At 29.1% G+C, this 21,294-nt stretch overlaps 2 protein-coding genes and 1 long non-coding RNA gene across 4 annotated transcripts; 2 read left to right on the top strand and 1 right to left on the bottom strand.

Moving 5' to 3' along the window:
* Positions 1-9,174: 9,174 nt before the first annotated feature.
* Positions 9,175-10,697, top strand: LOC114412169 (zinc finger protein ZAT4-like). The gene has a single exon (XM_028375965.1). It carries the CDS (start codon positions 9,442-9,444, stop codon positions 10,237-10,239), a length of 798 nt encoding a protein of 265 aa, XP_028231766.1. The 5' UTR covers positions 9,175-9,441; the 3' UTR covers positions 10,240-10,697.
* A 4,241-nt stretch (positions 10,698-14,938) lies between these two features.
* LOC114411450 lies at positions 14,939-16,506 on the bottom strand. 2 transcript variants are annotated; one of them, XR_003666443.1, is made up of 3 exons: positions 16,301-16,506; positions 15,863-16,122; positions 14,939-15,244 (listed from the first exon to the last, which is right to left on the bottom strand). It is a non-coding gene; the product is annotated as an uncharacterized LOC114411450 (long non-coding RNA). The 2 variants fall into 2 exon arrangements; XR_003666442.1 differs by having other exon boundaries at positions 15,863-15,912; positions 16,310-16,506.
* Positions 16,507-17,802: 1,296 nt separating this feature from the next.
* Positions 17,803-18,697, top strand: LOC114412168 (40S ribosomal protein S30). The gene is made up of 3 exons (XM_028375964.1): positions 17,803-17,958; positions 18,046-18,183; positions 18,376-18,697. Exons 1-3 carry the CDS (start codon positions 17,955-17,957, stop codon positions 18,420-18,422), a joined length of 189 nt encoding a protein of 62 aa, XP_028231765.1. The 5' UTR covers positions 17,803-17,954; the 3' UTR covers positions 18,423-18,697.
* The last annotated feature ends 2,597 nt before the right edge of the window (positions 18,698-21,294 follow it).

Genomic DNA, 21,294 nt, shown 5'->3' with positions numbered 1-21,294 from the left:
ATGATTTAAAAGAAGTAGTACCATTTTGTAATTTGAAATCCCTGGCTGCTAATTAATGTGGTAAAAAACAGACTGGTATTTATCACTGTCACAGAATTGATACTGGGGTAAACCAACTACTACTCATGGATGCTAGCAGACTTTGATGTTGTGTCTTACCAATACCATTATCTTTTTAGTGATTTTATGCAAAACATTTAATAAGAACAATAATAGGAGTTTTTTAGGTTGTTAGGTGGTTCTTTAAATTTTTGTAAAGTCTTATCAATTCATTTTTTTAACACACATCAACATGAAATTGAATAGCTTAATGGATTAGATATCTATATGGAATTTCCCAGAATTGCTCATACTCTATCTTTATATAGTACTTTCGTTCATTGGAATAGATATTTTGTCTAATTGTTATGTCTATAAAGGTTTGGGACATGACCTTCTGCAACAATTACCACAGAACAAGTATCCGTCTTTGAAAAATTTGTAAAAAAGAGTGATCCATTTATTTGAATTAGCCTTTAGGTTTGCTTAATTAGTTAATTAACATTGCTTATGTTAAAAGCCATCCTCTGTTTAAAATACGTTCCCTTTTTACTTTAGGCGTATGCAGAGTTCCAATTATATCTTTTTCTCGTACCTTGCATGCTTTGTTGAATGTTCAAGACAGACCATTTGAGAATTAAAACAGGTGCATAGTGTAAAGAGGCAATTATAGCCACAGATTTTAAGAATTTTCGTACCCCAATTGAGATGAGAATTTGTCCTTTGAACGTAAGTCTGTAGTATACTTTAGTCTTGATTTCTATAAATAAGACTTGTCTAGATTTATACCGTCGTATTGACCTTGTTTGCATCATTGCTTGAGCGGTAAGCATGATGTGTAGAACAAATTTAAAGACTATTCTTTCTATGATTAAAATTTGTTTTAAATTGCTATTAGCATAACAATTACAAACCTGAGCCCTAATGTGAAAAATAGCTTTTGTGATCAATTTGAAGGACAAGCAAGCACATCATATATTCTGAGAAAAATAAACACTCAACGGAAGTATCTTGGAATTTCTTTGTTTTTTTTTTTTGGTCTATCCTATATTGCTAGTCCTACATATATCAAGTAGAGTACTCCTTCACAAAGTAGATTCGAATCTTTGACGTTGCAAGCAATTGCAATCAACTTTTAGTGTAACCAACTAAAGTAGGTGTAACTTCAAGTTAGATAGAAGGACTTGATTTCAGAATAGGAAGCTTCTATCGTAAAATAATGGTTGTAAATGCTTGACACTTCAGGAAATGATGGATGATAGGAAGCTTCTGAAGTAATTAAGATGGTTGTTAATGATTGAAATTTGAAGAGAGAATTAAAAGGTTTATTATAGTACTCCTTCTCATCTTATATATTGGTCACATTTTAGAAGAAATATTTGATTCTATTTATGAGTCATCAACTAATATAGTAATAATGATTTTTCAATTTTATCCTTTATACTATTCTTAACACTTCATTATAAGGGAAGAGAAATATTGAGAATGAAGGTTGCTATTGGTCCATATTTGGGGATAAACATTTAATTAGTTATTAGTGGAATTAATTGGATATGCAATTATGCTAGGGTATAATTGGAAACTTGTTTTATTTTGAGACATATTTAATGACTTAATTTTTTTTTCCTGGTCTTGATGATTCGATTCAAAGTGACCAATAAGACAGGAGAAAGTATCATTTTGTCTCGAGAAAATTAATTTGTGAACTATTTTGGTGCTTGACAAATATTAATCAATGGCAAAATTAATGTGATAATTTTTACAAGCAAAATTCATAGTATGAAAATCCTTTAAGCACCTAAACGAGAGTTTTGAAGTTTTAATATTTGATTGAAATTTTAATTTTCTTCACACAAGAAAGATAAACTTTATTGTGTTGAAGTGGCTCATTTTTTTTCTCTACCAGAATTCTCATTCGTAATTATCCTTAGATACATTTGTTGAAGACTAACCCTTTCACTATTGAAAATCATGATCAATACTAGCAACTAGTCCGCAAAAACAGGAGGAGACTTACAACATAAGCAAAGAGGTCAAATGCTTTATAAAGAGCGTCTCCAATGAAGTATTTACGTGAGTAGTTGCTTAATAAACAGTATTCTTTAACTTGTTTTTCTATTGAAAAAGATGATATGGAGTTGCTTAAAATATTTATATAAAAAGTTATATATCTTTTAAGTATTATAAAATCTACAAAAGTTAAGTAACATTTGAGTAAAATTTTATGTAAAGTGTTTAAATTTATGTAAAATTATAAGGATCACAAAATTAAAATAAAAAATTCATCTATAAAAATAATGCACGGTAAACAATGTCATTTCATACATTTTTGGGACTGAAAGCAAAAATTAAGAAAGAACCCCTAAATAATGGAAACATACTTAATAAATAATTCATCGACAAAAAATTTCATAAATTTATAAATTCAATCATAAAAAAATAATACACAAAACTCTTACATATTAAAAAAGTTCATCAAAATAAAGTTAATAATTTTTTTTTTCAAATTTTTTAAAAAGTTATGAAATATCTCAAAATAGAGGTCCTAAACGGTCAATTATCTTATGCATATGCCCGAGATGACACTAACAATAGATATTCTAAAAGTGACTATATACTTATATGTCATATCTCTTTAAATACTTTATAAAAGAGATGAAACTTAATTAAATGATACACTAAAGAGAGATATTTTATTTTTGTTACTTAATTTAGAGAGACAAAAATTAATTTTAAAGAGATGATGTAAAATATATGTAAGATTTATTATTATTTTTAGTCTTTAAATTTTTTATAATTTTTGTGTAAACTTATTTTATCAACTTTTTGGTTCTTTTACTTTTTATCATCCTTATTTTTAGACTTTAAACTTTTTTAACCTTTATTTTTAGTCCCTTAAAGTAATTAGAAAATAAGTACGGAAAAAATAAGGAACCAAAAGTAATTAAGGAAGGAAAAAAATGTAGGAACTAAAAATAAAATAAAAATTCTAAAAAATTGATGGATTAAAAAGATAATTTAGCTGTATGTAAAGCAATAATGAATATAACTATTAACGGATTAGTTCGAAAGAGCACCTGGAATCAACCGGGCATTTGTTTAGAAGTTGTTGCTCCACAGTGATCCATATATATATGGGAAGCTTTCCTGTGGCATTAAGTGGCAGTGATTCTTGGTAGGAGTGGCTGAAAGAAGTTATGAAAAATTCTACCAAGTGGATACTTTATTTGTTGATTTTCGTAAAACACGAATTAGCAAGAGATCTCGCAATCAGTCTGGGTTTGTTGAGGAGCATCATCATCCAGTGTCGTCACATTTCCTCTTCTTTCCTATACCGGTTGTTAGATTTAATTCTCGAATAATGTTGTGCTAGATGACATAATGTAATATAAAAACAACAGATATATATAGAGAATTTTTATATTGGATGCTTAAGTTTTTAGTCCTAGTTTACTATGTTATATTGCAAAACTCTTATATATATATATATATATATATATATATATATATATATATATATATATGTAGAGTAAAAAAATTATATTTTTATTCAATTATAAATTAATATTTATAATTAATATGTTAATTTTTATAATAATCATGTTAAAAATTATATGTAACGCAATTTTTATTGATTGAGAATAATTTTTGAAATAATTATATTATATTGGTTTGAATTATTTATTTACTTTGTCAATATCTATAGTAAAATATCTATCTGATTATTTTTAATATGTCTATTCTAAATCTTACTTAGTATTTAAGTATAATTCTACTCTGACTTATTATCCATTATTTTATTTTAAAGGTTAAACTAATCATTTGAATTCTATAATTTTACAATTTGTATTTTTTATTCCTATAATTTGATATTTTTTTAGTTACTATGTTTTAATCTTTTTTTAGTCCTTATAGTTTAAAAATGGTATTTTTAGTTTTTACAGTTTGAAAATGATCTTTTTAATTTCTATAATTTATATTTTAATTACCTTTTAGTTTTTTATGAAAAAAAATAGTTACAAATTAGTTGTAAATTACAAACTATTTTTTTATTACAAATTATATTGAAATAAATTAGTTACAAATTACTTGCTAATATTTTGTAAATAATTGTAATTGATAATATTACTCATATTTTTATGATAAAGACTAAAAGGGAATTTAAATATAAGGTATATGGATTAAAAATATTAATTTCAAACTATAGGGACTAAAAAAAAGTTAAAATGTAAATGATAAGGACTAAAAAAATTATTTTCAAATTACAAGAACTAAAAAAGAATTAAAGTGTAAATTATAGAGACTAAAAAAAATCATTTTAAAACTACAAGAATTAAAAGGTAAAAAAGATGAAATTATAGGAATAAAATAAGTAACTAAATCTATTTTCTAATAGAACATCTTTTGAATGTTGTTTCTCCTTATAATCAGAAATATATTTAAAAATACTTAAACAAGCCATACAATAATTAATTTTGAAATATATTATAATTAACAAATTATACATTATAATTTTTATTATAAAAGTAAAGACACAGATAATCGAAGAGGAAGAAATGGGCCCACCCTCCACATAATTTTGTTTTTTATTTTATAACGTGTAATCTTAGAGACCTTACCAATGTTTATCAATAAATTTTTTATGTTTTTTTTAATTTAAAAGTATTCCTTTAAAAAAAATTAAAAGTATTATTTATTTTTAAATTCATTTTGTATTTTATTATTTTTTTAGTTTTAGTTACTTGACAATTTTATTTTATATTATTCTTTTTTCACAGATTATATAATTACTTATACTCTTAAATTAATTTTTTCTTCTAAATATATGTTACTTATATTCCATTTTTATTTATTTTAAGTGATTATGTATATTTATCTTTTAATTTTCTTATATGTTACAGTAAGATCATGTTTCATAGGAGAAAAATAGAGTAAATAAAAATAAAAGAGAGATAATTTGAAAAACAAAAAATAGAGTAGGAATAAAATAGTATATTTTGTTGTTTATTTTAAGAAAAATAAGTAAGAAATAGAATAAAAATAATATTATAAAATTATTTAGTAGGAATATAATAGGAAATTAAATTTTGTCGACACACATGTTGATAACTTATTTCCTATCAAGATTGTACCCGCCAAACTCCTCTCCCATTTCTGTCTCTAGACCCTTAATTCTGTAGCATCAACCGAACAGACCCTAAATATTAATCCTTTTAAAAAATGTTGAGAAGGCCCTAAAATGTGTGCGTTTTTAGCATATTTAAAAACTATAATAATCTAATTCAAATAATCGTATTTAGTCGTAAGTGAGGGTTAGTCATTGGCGAAGAGAGATATTTCATATCTATTACATTTTAATATAAAAAGATATTGATATTTAGTTCTATTTCTGTGGAATTAATTAGTATTTAACTATTTTTCTCTTAAACTTTGAAAGACATATTAGACTATGATTAATTTGAGTTGTACTACGTAGACGGATGAAATCTCTCTTAATTAACCAATGCTTATTTCTTCTATACACAAGATTTAAATTCAATATATTGTTTAAGGAAAATTAAATTTCTCATCACACGAATCATAATAGATATCAATAGCATTTAGTTTTCTTTAATTTATTAAAGAAAACATCATACTCTAATAAATAAATAAAATCTTAATTGTTAGGCTTATTTTCAATAATATAACTTTTTTCTAATGGAAATGAACTATTATTAAATATATATATATTATATACTAATAGGAACATTTGTTTCAGCGAATCTTTTAAATATATATTATATATTATTAGGAACGTTTCTCTTTTTTAATTTCTGAGAATGCTAATCCTAAGGATATTAGTTGGGAGTGTTTTTTATATTTCCAACAATATTTTAAAAATGTATTTGGTTTACATTATATTCTCCTAAGCAGCAACACACAAGACTAGACATGTAGTTTGCAAATAACATTAAAGAATCTTACAAATCTTTTCAATAAATTTTTTAACTACATTTTACTATTATAGAAACGCATCATCAAAATACCTCCTACAGCCTTGTAAAGGACAAACAACACATAAAGACACCAACCTAACTTTAACCACATCCCCAAGTAAACAAAAAAATAAAATCGATAAACTGTTTTCATATCAATAATTAAATTTAAAAAATAAATGCAACATATTTTGTCTTCTGTCTTTAAGTTCACACGCACTGTTATCAAAGTTGAAGTGCACAATCTAAAAAATTAATTAATATTAAGAATATAATAGAATTTTTACATAATTAATAATATGATTCCAATCCTATAAGAATCCATATTCTTATCCTCTTTTTATCAGAATTATCTCAATAAAATATCAACATAAACATGAATGTCTCTCTTTTTAAAAAATAAAAGATACGTAAAAATATTTTTTTATTACCTTCAAACAAACTTAGAAATAACCATTGCATTAATTTCTTATACTAACAATATTGTTCGGTAATAATTATATATTTATAAATAAATTTCTTATTAGCATATATATTATACCATGTAAGGGATTCAGTTTTTCTAAAGTATTAGAGTGTATTTTAAAAGATATGCACTAATAATTATAGATTCATTAGCAAGTGAACAATTGGGACTATAGTTAACGTTAAAATAAGCTATTTAATTTATCCAGCATCTTTTGATCACTGTCCGGCAGATGAAGAATCGTCTTATGAACAAGTATTGTCTAAAACTTTTTTTTTATCAAGCAAAAGAGGATATGTTACAAAAATGTCCAGAAGTGAACACACAAGTTGTGCAGTCACCTAGGAGTCTAGGACATTTAAAGAGTACATCAGTAAGTACATATACATTGTTATGTAAATTCCCACCGTTACCTATATCCTACACTTCTTCCCAAAATTACCTCCATGGAGACTAGCTAGCCATCAACACATTACAGCATCATTTATTACCATCCTTAGATTCTACTTATTACAGCATATTATTTCATGACAGCCATCTTGTGAAGTAGAAATTGTTCCTTCCATCTTAAACTACACAATTGCTAAAGCTTCCTGAGTTAAAGAGTTTGATATATAGCACTAGTGAAAAATACAATATTGTTTGAGATTATCATACAACTTTAGTTGATAGTATAACAAAACTACAAAAATCTTTCTCCTTAGTGTAATTTTAAATAAGCATTAAATAGAGATGAAAAAAAAAGAAATAAAAGAGATAACACTATGATATTTGAGATGATTGTCAGTGTTTCTCTCCCGTTTTTAAGAAGCTTGCCACCTACTGTCAAGTTTATAATTATGCTATTTATAAAAGTTAAAGAATAATTTACAAATATCAAAAGAAATATTTAATCTTCCTATAATTTTGTACCTACTACTTTTTAGAAGATGTTCATTCACCTTGCTCAATGTAATACAATTTCTAACAATGAGTGAAATAAAGATAATTTTTTTTAACTTGAGATATTCTCTGAGAGCTAAGAACTAGTTTCTTGAAATACTAAAAGTTTAAATCATAAGGAGCTAGCATTTTCCTACAAATAATCTTCCACATGCATGAGCATGAAGATAGCACCCTAATTCACGTGCTTAAAGTTATGGGTTTACCATGTCATATAATGAAAGGAAGATCCTAAGTATTAGTACTTGTAGGAAAAAAAAAATTGAAGGAAAACCTAATTCCACGTTGGCATATAATGTTTGTCGAAGAATCACATAATATTTAATAAATTATACTTGTTCAAATTATTTGAAGATACTTTTTTATAAATCAGATATGTCTTTTATAGGAGATAATATTATTTGAGTTAGGTAATAAAGATAGTTCTTTAAATATTTAATGTAATTATATATTTAAATTTAAAAATTTCAAAAAAGACTCAAATTCGAGAATACCAATTAAATTAAAATAATTTTGTACCAATTGATCAACATCCTCGATTCACTATCTAATTAAAGACATGTAATAGGTAAAACAATTTTATTCATTGATTTTATTCTCCTTTAATTAAGTATGTTTATTTGTATTAAAATTTAAGAATTAATATAATTTTATTACTTTACGAACAAGATTAGAATTTATTTTGTTAAATATCACTAACTAATTAACAGCGAGAGTGAAAAGAAAATGACTCTGATAAATCTAAAATTGAATTTGATTTTGGGGATTTTTGGCTATATAAAAGTAAAACCTTTTTTTTTATAGATTATATAGAAAGAGAAGTTAATTCTATTTTTACACGGACAAAAATTATCACAAGATAAAAAAAAAACAATAAGGAAATTCGTAATTAAATAGCAGCAGTTTGTCTCGGTAACGTGATATTGTATCCAATCTTACATCTTCGTTACATTTTGCAATCAGAATTTAATAGAAGCAGCAATCATTCAGGATTAGTGAGTTACACATCACTACCAAATAATTATCCATTATCACGGCTTCCATTCCAATGAATATATTTCAGGGGCCCATATTTTTGTTTCTCATGCAATTCTGGTCCTTCAAGCTAGAGACGTACATACGAAATTTGCCAAATAGGGTGACATGAATCCACAAAATAATCCCTTTTGACCCTCAAATAAAAAACATATTTACATCTAACTTAAATAAGCAAATAATACCCTGTAGGTGAATTAACCGGTGGTGTGATATTGTTCTAATTTAATTAATAGTTTTGAATATATTATTGTGTTAAATATTATATCTCATCTTCTTTATAAGAAATATGTTTTAATCTAAAATATATTAAAATTTGCTTCTTATAGAAATGGCTGAATGGCTGAAGAGAGAATTAGAAAGGAGAATTCCATCACTCGGGGTTTGAAGGGTATAAAATACATATGATTTGTAAATAAAATTAAAAAAAAACAAGTACAAAAATATTACTTAGTGTTTATTAAGATTTGATGAAACTAACTTACAAAAGGCAGTAAAAGAAATTTATAAGCTCTTCCAGTATTTTAGCACACACACTGAAAGTCACAAAATCTAATAATAATAAGGTTTTATTAATTGAATTTTGAAATAATAAATTAATATACTTAAAGCAGCGGTTTATAATAATAAAAGTAGTATATCCCTGGAAGCAATAAATGGGAAAAAGGTAATTGGAATTGGGCAGCAAGGTTTGCATGTTACTTATGGCTCTTTCTCTGTACACGATCACACTTTCTTAATTTTGGGCGCTGAATAATTAATGCGACTGTTATAATGTGTTTTGACATCTTAGCTCGCACACACAAGAAGTCATCTTTTATTGTACGCCAAAGAAAAGAAAAGAAAGAAATCATAGTTTTTTTGGGTTGTGTGTGTCTTTTGGTGGAGGAATGCTTGTCACCTACTCCTTTTAAGTTCCCCCAAAAACACTTTTGTGAGTGAGAGAAAGAAGAAGAAGAAGAAGAAGAAGAAGTAGCATAAGTGATGGATAGACACAAATGCAAGCTTTGTTCAAGGTCTTTCTCCAATGGCAGAGCCCTTGGTGGCCACATGAAGGCTCACCTTGCTACTCTCCCTCTCCCTCCAAAGCCTCACTCTTATTCCTCTTCCTCTGACTCAGAACAAGAACAAGAACAAGAATCTCTTAATTATGCTTTAAGGGAGAATCCTAAGAAGAGCTTCAGGGTTGCGGATCCTGAAGACAGAGAGAGCGAAACAGAGTCTAGAAACCCCACTCGCCAACGATCCAAGCGCAACCGGAAATCCACCATGCCGAAGCTCACACCGCCACCCCACCCCGAACCCGAGCCTCTCAGCTCCGTCTCCGACACCTCCCCCGAAGAAGACGTCGCCATGTGCCTCATGATGCTCTCCCGCGACACGTGGCAGCAACACAAGCACGCCAATGCAGCTACACCTAAGAGGCGCTGCAGTAGCGGATCAGAGATCAAGAAAAATGTCCGCGGGAACCACCTCTGCCACAAATGTCACAAATCCTTTCGATCTTCTCGCGCGTTCGGAAGCCACAGAAATGTGTGTTGTCCCCGCGAGGAAGGCCAAAATAATTACAACAACAACCGTAGCACTAAGGTTTTCGAATGTCCGTTCTGTTACAAGGTGTTTGGCTCTGGCCAAGCGCTCGGTGGACACAAGAGATCTCACCTAATTCCTTCCTCGTCTTCAACCGTTAACGATTCTGTTAAGTTGAAACATAGCTTCATAGATCTCAACTTGCCGGCTCCGGCGGAAGACGACGACCTTAGCGTTGTTTCTGATGCGTAATTCGATCTCGATATGTTTAATTGTTCAATGTTTAGTTGTCTGGTGGTGTTACTGATAAAGTGGATTTTTTTTCTTCTTCTTCTTTTTTTTTTTTAAAAGTAGGTGAGAATATTTCATTGTTTATTAACAGATCAAATGCTCTTGATTCTACAATGATAGCTGAGTATAAGTGATGTTCTGTGTCTTTTTTTTTTAACTTTTCGACAGGTAGAAGATATGACTAGAGTTATAACTTACATGGTGAATTTTATTGGTTTATACGCAACTTGGTTCATCGTACTATTAGGTTTTAAACGTAGTTTCAATGCAAATTTGAGATTTGGTTGTGGACCAATAACTCTGGCCTTTTAAGTAGCTGCAATTCTGTTTTAATGCTTTTGTTCAGTTTCACCTGTTTCTAACTTGTCCTTACAGCTTGCACTTTTGGTTAGAATGAATAAATAAATCGCTTCTTTTTCCCTTTGTTTTTGCTTTCTTTTATGCTTGTATTGAGGTATTGTCTGAAACGTGAAAGCAATGATTCCTAAGAAAGAGTTAGAATACAACTATACAATTCATTTTTATTTTTTTTTGTGTTCTTCTGATGCTCTTGGAGTTTCAGAGATAACTAGGAAGATCTTTAAAAGCCCTTCAATTTCTGAGTAAGGTTATTCTGTTGTTGGGTTAATGATAAGTATATTTTGTTTTATCATGGTAGACATTGTCAGTTTTATCTTCCTTGAAAACAACGAAGTATATCGGGGTAAAAGGAGGAGGTCCCGTACTATTCTAGTCGAAGAATCAGTCAGATTTATGATATGATAAAGTATATGCCGATCAAATGCTGCTAAAATAAATTAATAAACTAAATGTAAACATCGACGACTTTTGTTTTTATTTTTATATATCTAGATAATAGTAAATGGTAATAAATTTGACAAGGAAATTTTAAAAAACATGGGGGAGGCATGGGACCTTTTTTTGCTGTGCTTGTGATACGTTGCTTCACGAGAATTTACTTGAACAGTGATAGGGATTCATTGGAGTTTCTGTTAAGTTTTGTCCCCAAGCCAGTATATGAAACATGAACCGAACATGAGACCTAGTTATGGATCATTGATTTGGATCCTCTAAGGTAGAGATTCAATGAAGAAAAGCAAAGATAGTGGGGGGAAATAGGACAAATCAGAAAGCCACCCAGCCCTGGTCCTAACTACTTAGCTTGGTTTCCACGATGATGCGTAATTGGGATTGGAGGGTGAAATTTGGCCATATAGATAAGATGAATAAACGACAAAATTTACGTTACAAAATTGTCGTCTATTTATTCCCAACCTTTTCTGTTGCAATGTGCTAATTGTCATTTGTGATAAACCTTACAAACTTCATTAGCTGCTTAACATATCTGTTTCTTAATCTATACGTTTTACAAGTCATTTTGCAATTTGGCACCGGATACCAATTTTACCTTTTTTTTTCTTTTCTTTTTGGTATAGGTCCCCCACCTATATTTTTTTTTTTTTTTGAGCATATGATCGTAAAGGATTATCTCAATTGATCATCGAAAATTTTAAACTCTTATTGAAAAATTTATTAGTACTCATAGGTGAATTGTTTCCTCCTAATAATAATTTCTCTATACGCATCAGTTAGGATTCAGATCCCTCACTCCATGCTCAAGGACTTTAAGCTCACTTGAACTAACCATTCTTGGTCCCCCACCCCAAATACTATTAAATAGGCCAGCATTTTAACGTCTTGTGAAAATGATTAGTTTTGAAAAGAAGGCTTTGATATACATCAGTAAAATATCGTCGGAGGAAGGTAGGATATAGATTAAATTATTGACAAAAACTATTATGATATTTGAGTCTAGAGAATCTTCAAGAGGGCCCTTCCAACTAAGGAATATTAGATAACAACTACAATAACAAAGAAACTGGGAGTCAAAAAATATGATAGGAAACATTATCACCCATCATTCATCATTCAACTTTTTTTATATTTATCAAGTATTACCTTAAACATGCAGGTTATCAACATCATTCACCTATAACAAATTAACACAATACCCATTTATTTGGGTAAATTACAGCTTCACCAAAATCTCCACAAATAAAATTTCTTTAAAGCACAATGATTTGTCAAAGCTGAACCAAACTCTCTAGGTGCTTAACAATGATTTGTTTAAAGAACAATAATGACCTGTCAAAGCTGAACCAAACTCCCACTACTTAGAGGAGAGTAGGACTAGGAAAATCCCTTTCACACTCACTAAAGGATCAAATTGTCATTTACCGCAAAGAAGGGTGTGTGACAAAGATATCTAGAGCATTAAGAGTCACGTGAATGACAATTGGTCAATGTTCCTTTAGAAAGAAAAAAGGGTTCTCATCTGTGACTGAAATCTACAGTGACCACTTATAAACTAAAGAGATAAGGGATGCCATTGTAATTTCTCAAATAATATGGAATGTTTAGTGCAAACCTGAGAGTTAGGAATGCTCTAAGTAAAGATTAAAAAACCTCTAAAGTAGATGAGTCAAAGAGAGTAGTTTTCTCTTTCATTAATGTATCAACAAATGATGAAATGTCTTTAGTTTGGGGTTTTTGAACAATTACATTGTGTGCAGTTTGATAGCCAATAATACCTTAATCAAGTTTTACTTTATTATTACAGCATAACTAATTTTAAGGGACTGGATCGGTCCCTTACATTGTAAGAAAGAAAGTGTTAGGAACAATCCTTTTTATTAGTGATTTTTTTAAAGAAATTACATAATTAAAAAAGAGAATATTTAAATAATATTTAGAATCCACAAATTTAGATTATTTTCAATAAATTTAAACTAACAGTAGAGAATGTGTCCAAAATAATATATTAAAAAATATATTTTTAATATTTCTCATACATAAAAAAATGTAAAGATCTCAATCTAACTAATTATATATTATTAACATGTTCATATATGTGATTCTACATTTATTAACTAATTCAATTAATAATTTTATTAAATACTTATAATTTTAGAAATTAACTTTTAAGATACTTTTGGTAAACATAACCTTAATAGGTTTTGGATGTGATCTTGAAAACCGAATAATATAAAATTATTTTAAAAATCATTTTGTAAAACATCAGAACGAGAAAGGAAACAAACAAGTCCTAAAACTTTTCTAAATTTTTAAATTTTACTATTCTATCTTTTATCATCTCTCTTCCCCTCTTTTTTTAATTTTTTTTAAAAATATATATATATAATCAAACTCATTTTTATTCATGAATTAAAAACAAGTCATTTTTATTCTCTCTCATTTTCTTATAATTTTCTTTCAAGCAAAGTAGTAGATAAAGTTTTGTTCTATTCTTTTATTATTCCTTTAAAGTTTAAACAATAAAAAAAAAGGCAATTGTGCTCTAGTTATTCTTTATCTTTTTTATTCATTTTCAATTATTTTACTTATTATTTGATAATAAAAAAATATTGAAACAGATGCTGCAACAACAAATAGAAAATTTAAATAGCATGGAACTTTTTTCGTCAAACATGCACGACTGTTTTTGTGTTACATATGCTTTTTTATATATATTTTTCAAAATTTAAATCAATATTTATTTAAAAAGTAACAATAATGTGACATGATACATTTTGTGTGTTTCGTGCTTGAAGTTAGAAGCAGTCCTACTAAATAGCAATCCTCTATAACAAATAACAAATTGACCCTTGTCCTATGAACCTATTTTTATGTCACAAACCACAACCTTCCTCAATCTCCCCTGATTTTTTATGTTTTCAGCATTCAAACACAATGTCTTATCAAATTGTGTTACTACAGTTACCGTACGGATCAAGAATCTTAATATAATTATCATAAGGTAATCTTTGCTTATGGTCGACCAAAACAACTGAAACGTGAAAAGGTACCTAATAATTAGTAGTTAAAAAAAGTCTATTAAATTATAAGTATTTTATAAAATTAATTATTGAAGTAGTTAAAAAATATAAAATAATAATAAAAATAATAAAATATAATTTATTTAAAAATGATAATATAAAAATTAGATAAATATATTGAAAATAATAATAAAAAAATACATAAAAAATTAAAAATTAACGTTTTAAAAAATATTACTTCAAGTAATGTTTAAAAAACGCTAAAAACTACTTAAAAAAAATCTTGTTTAGTAATTACTCAAACAAATTTTTAGTTAATAAAAAAATTAAAAAAGAGCTCAAATACTTACTGAAAATAACTTTGCTGAGTCTACTCAAGTCTCCGATACAAACTTTCATTCCTATATTTTGTTAGGAAATTAACGCTGATTCACACTACGGAAGGTTGGTTTCATATTTCTTATAATAATTATTAAGATTAGTTAGTGTAAAATTAGTTATGTTTATTATTATTATAATGATTAAACTGATGACTAGAATAAAATTATATAAAACAAATTGTTTGTTTGTTATTTTTTAATGATAACGGTTAAAGTTATTATTATTTAAAACAAAAATTAGTTTCAGTTTTGCATGTTAAAATAATTAATATTTTTTAAGTTGCGACCTGATGGATACACAAGGCAACATTTACCACTACACAAGCAACTATACAATTAATTACAAATTGGTGATAATTTATGATAATATTTCCCGACTAATTTTACTCCACTTTTCATGTTAGAAATCACTTGAAATTAAAATCTGACCATGATAGACAAAAGTAAAAAATAAATATTGAAATTCAAGATGCAAACCAATGTATTGTTATAGACATAAATGACGAAATCAGGTCGCAACTTAAATAACACAAGAAAGCTACCATGAATCAATACTCTCGAATCCAAGAAGACCCAAATGTTCTGCCCTCCTCCATTATGTCTTTTATAAATTTAGATATTTTGGAAGTGCTTGGTCACAAGTCATTGGTACAAAAAAATAATACATTACAAGTAATTTATTGAAATGCAATATGTAGCCCATCGAAAGTCACACCCATGATCTCTCTAATTTTATATATAGAGGTGCTCCTGAACACGAAAAATACAAAAATGATGCCTATGATCAATAAATTCTAATTCTAGTTAGAGCAGAGTGCTACTAAACCTCAATATTCACATGACATTAACATTCTCTGCATTTTGAAGTTCTCAAATGCCTTAAAAAAATGAATCATTAGAAGAAAAATATATAGAAGTAAATTTCCAACATGGTCAAGTACATAATGTCCGTTCTTAAGTACCACCTCAAAAACTTCGTACCCCATTATCTGTATACTTGACACAGAGACAACCATACTCATAGTTTAATACTAGTAGTTATTTCATCAAAGTGCAGGTCACATCACACTTCAAAAACACGAGCACTCCCTTTTCATAAGACAGTCACAAAATAGACAAAAACTACAGACTAGAACCAGGTTCTCATTCAAACAAAGCTAAAAATCAGACTAGTGTCTCCCATGCTAACCATCCATCAAGTAAACCTATTTGTTTCTATCTATTGAGATCGTAAAAACCCTCATCATGTGGAAATACCAGTAATGAATAGTTTAATTCAACGATTCAAAACTAATGTAACCGAAATTGAATACTTAAAATTATAATTTCAGGAAAAGAAAAAACTAAAAGAATAAAGAAATGACTAACCGTAGGTTGCTAGTAATGATATCATGCTCCACTCAAGGATGTAGAATTCCCTGTCAGATTAAAATAAAAAAGAAAAAGAAAACATTAGTTGAATATGTGCAATAAAAAAATTAGAAATTGAGCAGGAGTTAGGCATTGAGATGAAAATGCTTAAAAACAATTTGAAAAAAATTCATGCGTCCTAGAACCGAACCAAAACAACGTGTGACGACGTCGTCATGGTACTCTGTAGAGGTAAAAGCGAATTCCTGTCCCAAAACCTATGAAGCACGGACACCCAGTCCCTTGCCGTGTTCGGTGTCCGACATGACACCGACACTAACACCGACACGACACCGACGCCCGTGTCAGAGTTGAGTTTGATGTGTTTGACAGGTGTCCACGTGTCCGTGTCGTGTCCGGTATCTGTGTCAATATCGATGTTTTATAGCCCAAAACAACACATACTCAAAATATAAAAGACGGCTGATAGGAAATGGGTTTTGAAACTATGATTTCGATCTCATTGTCGTTAATTAAGAAAAAACCGTGAAACGGCACTTGAAAGCGGTGGACATTATGGAGCGCGACAGAGAACCCGAACGAAAAGCCATTTGGAATAAAATCTCTGAGATGAGAAACGCAGTTTTAGGGTTTATGGTGGAGCACATGAAACGATGACGTTTACTTTGCTTTCAATTTACTTTCCTTGTAATTAACGTAATGCTTATTAATCTGATCCTTTTAAAATTTTATTATAGTATTTTCAATGATAAATATAGAAAATGTCAAGAAATAATAATAAAAGCATTTAAACGACATACATATACTCATACTTGAAGAAAAAAAGTTAGAAGATGATTGAAATTGCACTTGCATTTGATTGAATTTAAAAGTAGATTTGCTGTTTCAGGTATTTGTTTGCATTTAGTTTCACATGATGTTCCCAAAGGGTACTTAGTTGGGCTTGAGCTTCGGAGGTTTATCATTTGTTCAAGGTTTTGCTGGAAAAGGCTGCAGAGGAATTTGGGTTTGATCAGAGTGGTGGACTCACCATTCCATGTGAAATTGAGACCTTTTGAATTGCTTAGGGAACCATCATGACAACTCCAGTAAGTTAATTATGTTACTTAATATCATTTTGTATAGTCTGTCTGAATTCCAATTAGGCTGAATTAGCATTTCAGTGTTCCAGTGTCTCACCATCATCAATAATATTAGATTAAGCCAAGAAAGCTTATGAAAGGCAATTTTTTGAAAATAACTTTAGAAAGGTTTAGGTGTGTTTTTGTGAGCTTGAATTATTTGATGTAATCATCTAAGATTAGTTTCATGCCAAAGGCCATCCAGATCACCCTAAGTTGTTATTGTGTTTTATGTTCATTTAGCATCTTAATTTACCCGAATTATTTTTGTTTGCTTTCACCATTATCATAATACTTATAAATGAATTTGCATTTTACCATGGTAGAGGTAAATAATTTTGCCATAAAAATAATAAAATGTATAATTAAGTTAATTTTGACATATTTTGTCGGAATAATAAATTTCAACTATAATTCATTAATTAAACCATTTGAATTAATTGATTATTTGACTGATTAAATTTCTGCGGTAATTATTTACATAAATAATTGATAGACTAATTTGTTTTTTTATATAAAATAGTGATAAAGACTAAAAATATTTATAGAATTAGACTAATTTGACTTATTTTATACTAATTAATAATGGTAGTTAATTAAACTATGGAAAATAGGAGCTAGTAACTTATAAGCTAGTTCTTTTTTTTTTTATAAAAAAAACTTACAAGCTAGCTGATTTAATGAGCTAGTTTCTTTGAACATTCTTCATAAGAAAAACATTCTTATAAAGAATTACTTTTAAATCTTTTTACTGTGAATACAGGTGCAAATAGTAACCGGCTATGATTTGGCCCATAAGAGAAGTGTTCTGAGCAGGTTTAATAAAAGACCCATAACTGAGCCCGCAACCTTCAACCCTAACTTTACAAATAGAACATCTCTTTCTGTGTCTTAGGTTTTAGTTGTAGCCGCTGCATCTGAACGAAACACAGAGGGAGAGAGAGTGAGAGAAGCAGTAATTCATCACAATGGGTAAGTTATTTTCCAACGCGTATTCAATTCTATTCGGTGTTTCTCCGAACATGTGCGAAACTCTGAATGATTTACTTTGGATTGCAGGTAAGGTTCACGGATCTCTCGCACGTGCGGGGAAAGTGAGAGGACAAACTCCCAAAGTGGCGAAGCAAGACAAGAAGAAGAAGCCACGCGGACGTGCTCACAAGAGAATGCAATACAACCGCCGATTCGTCACCGCCGGTAACTTTATCTTCCTCTCTTGTTTTCCTTTGCTGTTCAGATGCCTATACCCACAATGTTCAACATCCTTAGTTTTTCTCTTTTTTCCATTTTCTACTGAAAAATCCGATTTTGTTGTGTTAGAATAGTAGAGCTTGTGAATTTGGGGATTTCGTGATATGGGTTTTAATTTTGATTTTTGTTTGATTGTAGTGGTGGGATTCGGAAAGAAGCGTGGACCAAACTCGTCGGAGAAGTGAGGGAGGCGTTTGGAAGATGATGGTTTTTCTTAGTTTGCGAAATGTATCACCTCTTTTTATTTGATTGATGAACTCAAACTTTGATAGTTCTGATTAAGCTTCAATGAAGGAGTTTTTTGCTAGTTAATATCAAACCACATTTTTCTTTCTCACTGGCAATTGTGTAAGAGTTTCTTCTACACAAGATTGTGTTGTTTTATTTCTGTTTGAAATTGGAAATAGTGGTGCAAGTAGCCAAGTGGGTAAACAGGGAATACCAAGTTTTAGATTTTGCAGTTGTTGTCTTATGTTGTCTTTCACAGCTTAATTTTTTTTTCGTTTCCTGTTTTTACTAATAATTGCAATATAAAAAAGAAGAATCTACTTCAACTTATTGTAATTGGTGAAAGTAAGAAATAAGAACAGCTAATATATTCTCTAACAAAATACGCCTTGCGTCTTTTTTATAATCCTTTGTTTGGCTCTTCCACAAAGCGCTTTTAATGAGTTTTGATTTATTGATTTGATACATTGTATTTTATAAAAAGAAGTATAATATTATACTCTATTATTTAAATTATGAAACTATTGGTTAATTTTTATTTTTATTATCGAACTGTTTATTGTTAAATTAAGTTATAGATTAGTCTTGAACTCCTCCTGCACTGGAGGCAATTGGTTAGCGCATGCTTTGTTGATGATGCTTCTTGATTTTATTTTTTTTGGGTGAGTCGATGCTTCGTAAATTTGAAGTATTGTTGATGTGATAGTTTTGCATTTTTAACAGGAAAGATGTAACATCATTATTTTCTTTATATTGAAGTCGTGTTTAAAAATTTATAAATTAGTCCTTATGTGTTTATATACATTGCAAAATAAACTGTTAAATATACAAAGCGAATAAAAATATCCCTACGTTTGGAATAGTGCATTATTTTTCTACTTTTCTTTGACTGAGTCCTTCGGATGGTAAATAGATATTTCGGTCATATAGATGGCAAATTTACTGTAGGGGGCTCCTTTTAAAAACATTTTACAAAATAGGGTCTATTTTAAAACAAATTGCAAGGGAGATCTCTTCTTTATGTGGGTGTCGCCATTGTTACTGGCGTGAAGCTTGGAACCGCTAGTGGCAATGGCGAGAAGGGGATGCCGCTATTGACAGCAGCGGGACAGGCGTCAAGTCACTGCCCTTACCGTCATTCGTACTGGCGTGATAGGGCTGAGTAGGAGAGAGGAGCATGACGCCATTGGAGCTGGCGGGATAGGAGAGGGTACCGCCATTGGTGCTGGCGGGACGTGCCAACGTGGACAGTGCCGCCATTGGCACCTGCGTTACACGTTTGATGGGATTGATCAGCCTGATGAAGGATGAGACTGAAGCGTGATGTAGCTAGGGTTCACATGCAATCTGAAATATTTTTTTTGATGCAGGCTAGGGCTAGAGTTCTAGTTCACATGCACCCACTTCTTGCTTTAGAGGAGACTAGGGCACTCTATTGGATAGGGAAATCAGAAATCACATGCATGGCAGGTTAAAGATTAGGGCTAGGCATGTAGGAGGTGACTTGCATACAGATTTACTTTAATAATGATGTGTAAATTTACGTTGCACATAGTTTTTTGGTAAAAAATTTCTTTAAATAGAGCAAACTTGCAATCACACTCAGCACTTGCAAAAATTTGAGACTGAAGAGAGTATCAAATAGTGTGAAAGAGGAAGAAAAAGTTTCGTTTGAAGTTTGATTCTATAGTAAGGATGTTTTATATTTATTTAAATAAAGTTTTCTTTCATTTTGTTTATTTATCATGTACAAATTTTTTATTTTGAAGTAATAAATATTATGGTTAGAATGAAATTTGAAGCTCAAATTTAAGTGTATTAATTTTGTAAATTACATTTTAAATTTAAAAATTATTAGTAGTAATTACTTGTAAGCCTTTTTGTTAATAGTTTTTGCATCTGAAGTATTATTTGACATATAATTTAATTTAAGACAAAAAAATAATTACATGTTATTTCTTAAGTATTTTGTGGTTTGTTCTGAGTACAAAGTTTCATTTTACTTGTAATAAAATTTAGTATAAGTTAACAAAAAGAAATTGTAATTTTAATTATAAAAACAATAAGAAAAATATTACCAATTTTAAAAGTCCCGTCATTTAAATTTACTAACATAAAAACTAGCATGGGAATAACAATTTTTCGTTACTATATGTATTAGTAATTTATTGATTTTTAATCATCTTAAAAGAAGTTTACTTGGATTTTTAGATTATTTTATACTTTATGAGACATTTATTTTTAAGTATCCCATCTTGATAATCCAGCCGAAATCAGATTGTTGAAGAAAATGAAAATTTTGCTCTTGTTCTTCCCCTTGATACATGGGGATAGCTCGTCTGACATGTAATTTCCTATCTTCTTCCCCATTCCAAACATGTTCTGAAACATGCTTAGGTTGCATCCATAATACATCAGCATCGATGGGGCCAGACTTAATGTTAATGTGTGATGAAGATGATGATGAAGATGTCATTGCTACTGCAAAATAAAATATAATACATGTGAAGAAAACTTTAATTTATTAGTAAACTTTAAATATATAATAATAAATTTGTAAAAAATCAAACTGGCCAATTTTTAATATATTCTATACATAAATTAAAATACATGTGAAGAAAACTTTAATTTATTAGTATTTTTTTCTACAATTAACAAATAAATAATTGAATAAAATATGGACTAACAAATTATTTATAATACAAACAGATATTGAAATGCAAAAAATTATTTCAACAATATATATATACAAAAATAATAATAATGTACAATGTATCATATATTTAATAACGTAAATTTTCTAAAACAAATAATATTAACCTACAAACT

This window comes from Glycine soja, chromosome 5 (assembly GCF_004193775.1).
Source record: "Glycine soja cultivar W05 chromosome 5, ASM419377v2, whole genome shotgun sequence".
Lineage (NCBI taxonomy): Eukaryota > Viridiplantae > Streptophyta > Magnoliopsida > Fabales > Fabaceae > Glycine > Glycine soja.
This window is presented reverse-complemented; position numbering and strand designations above follow the sequence as displayed.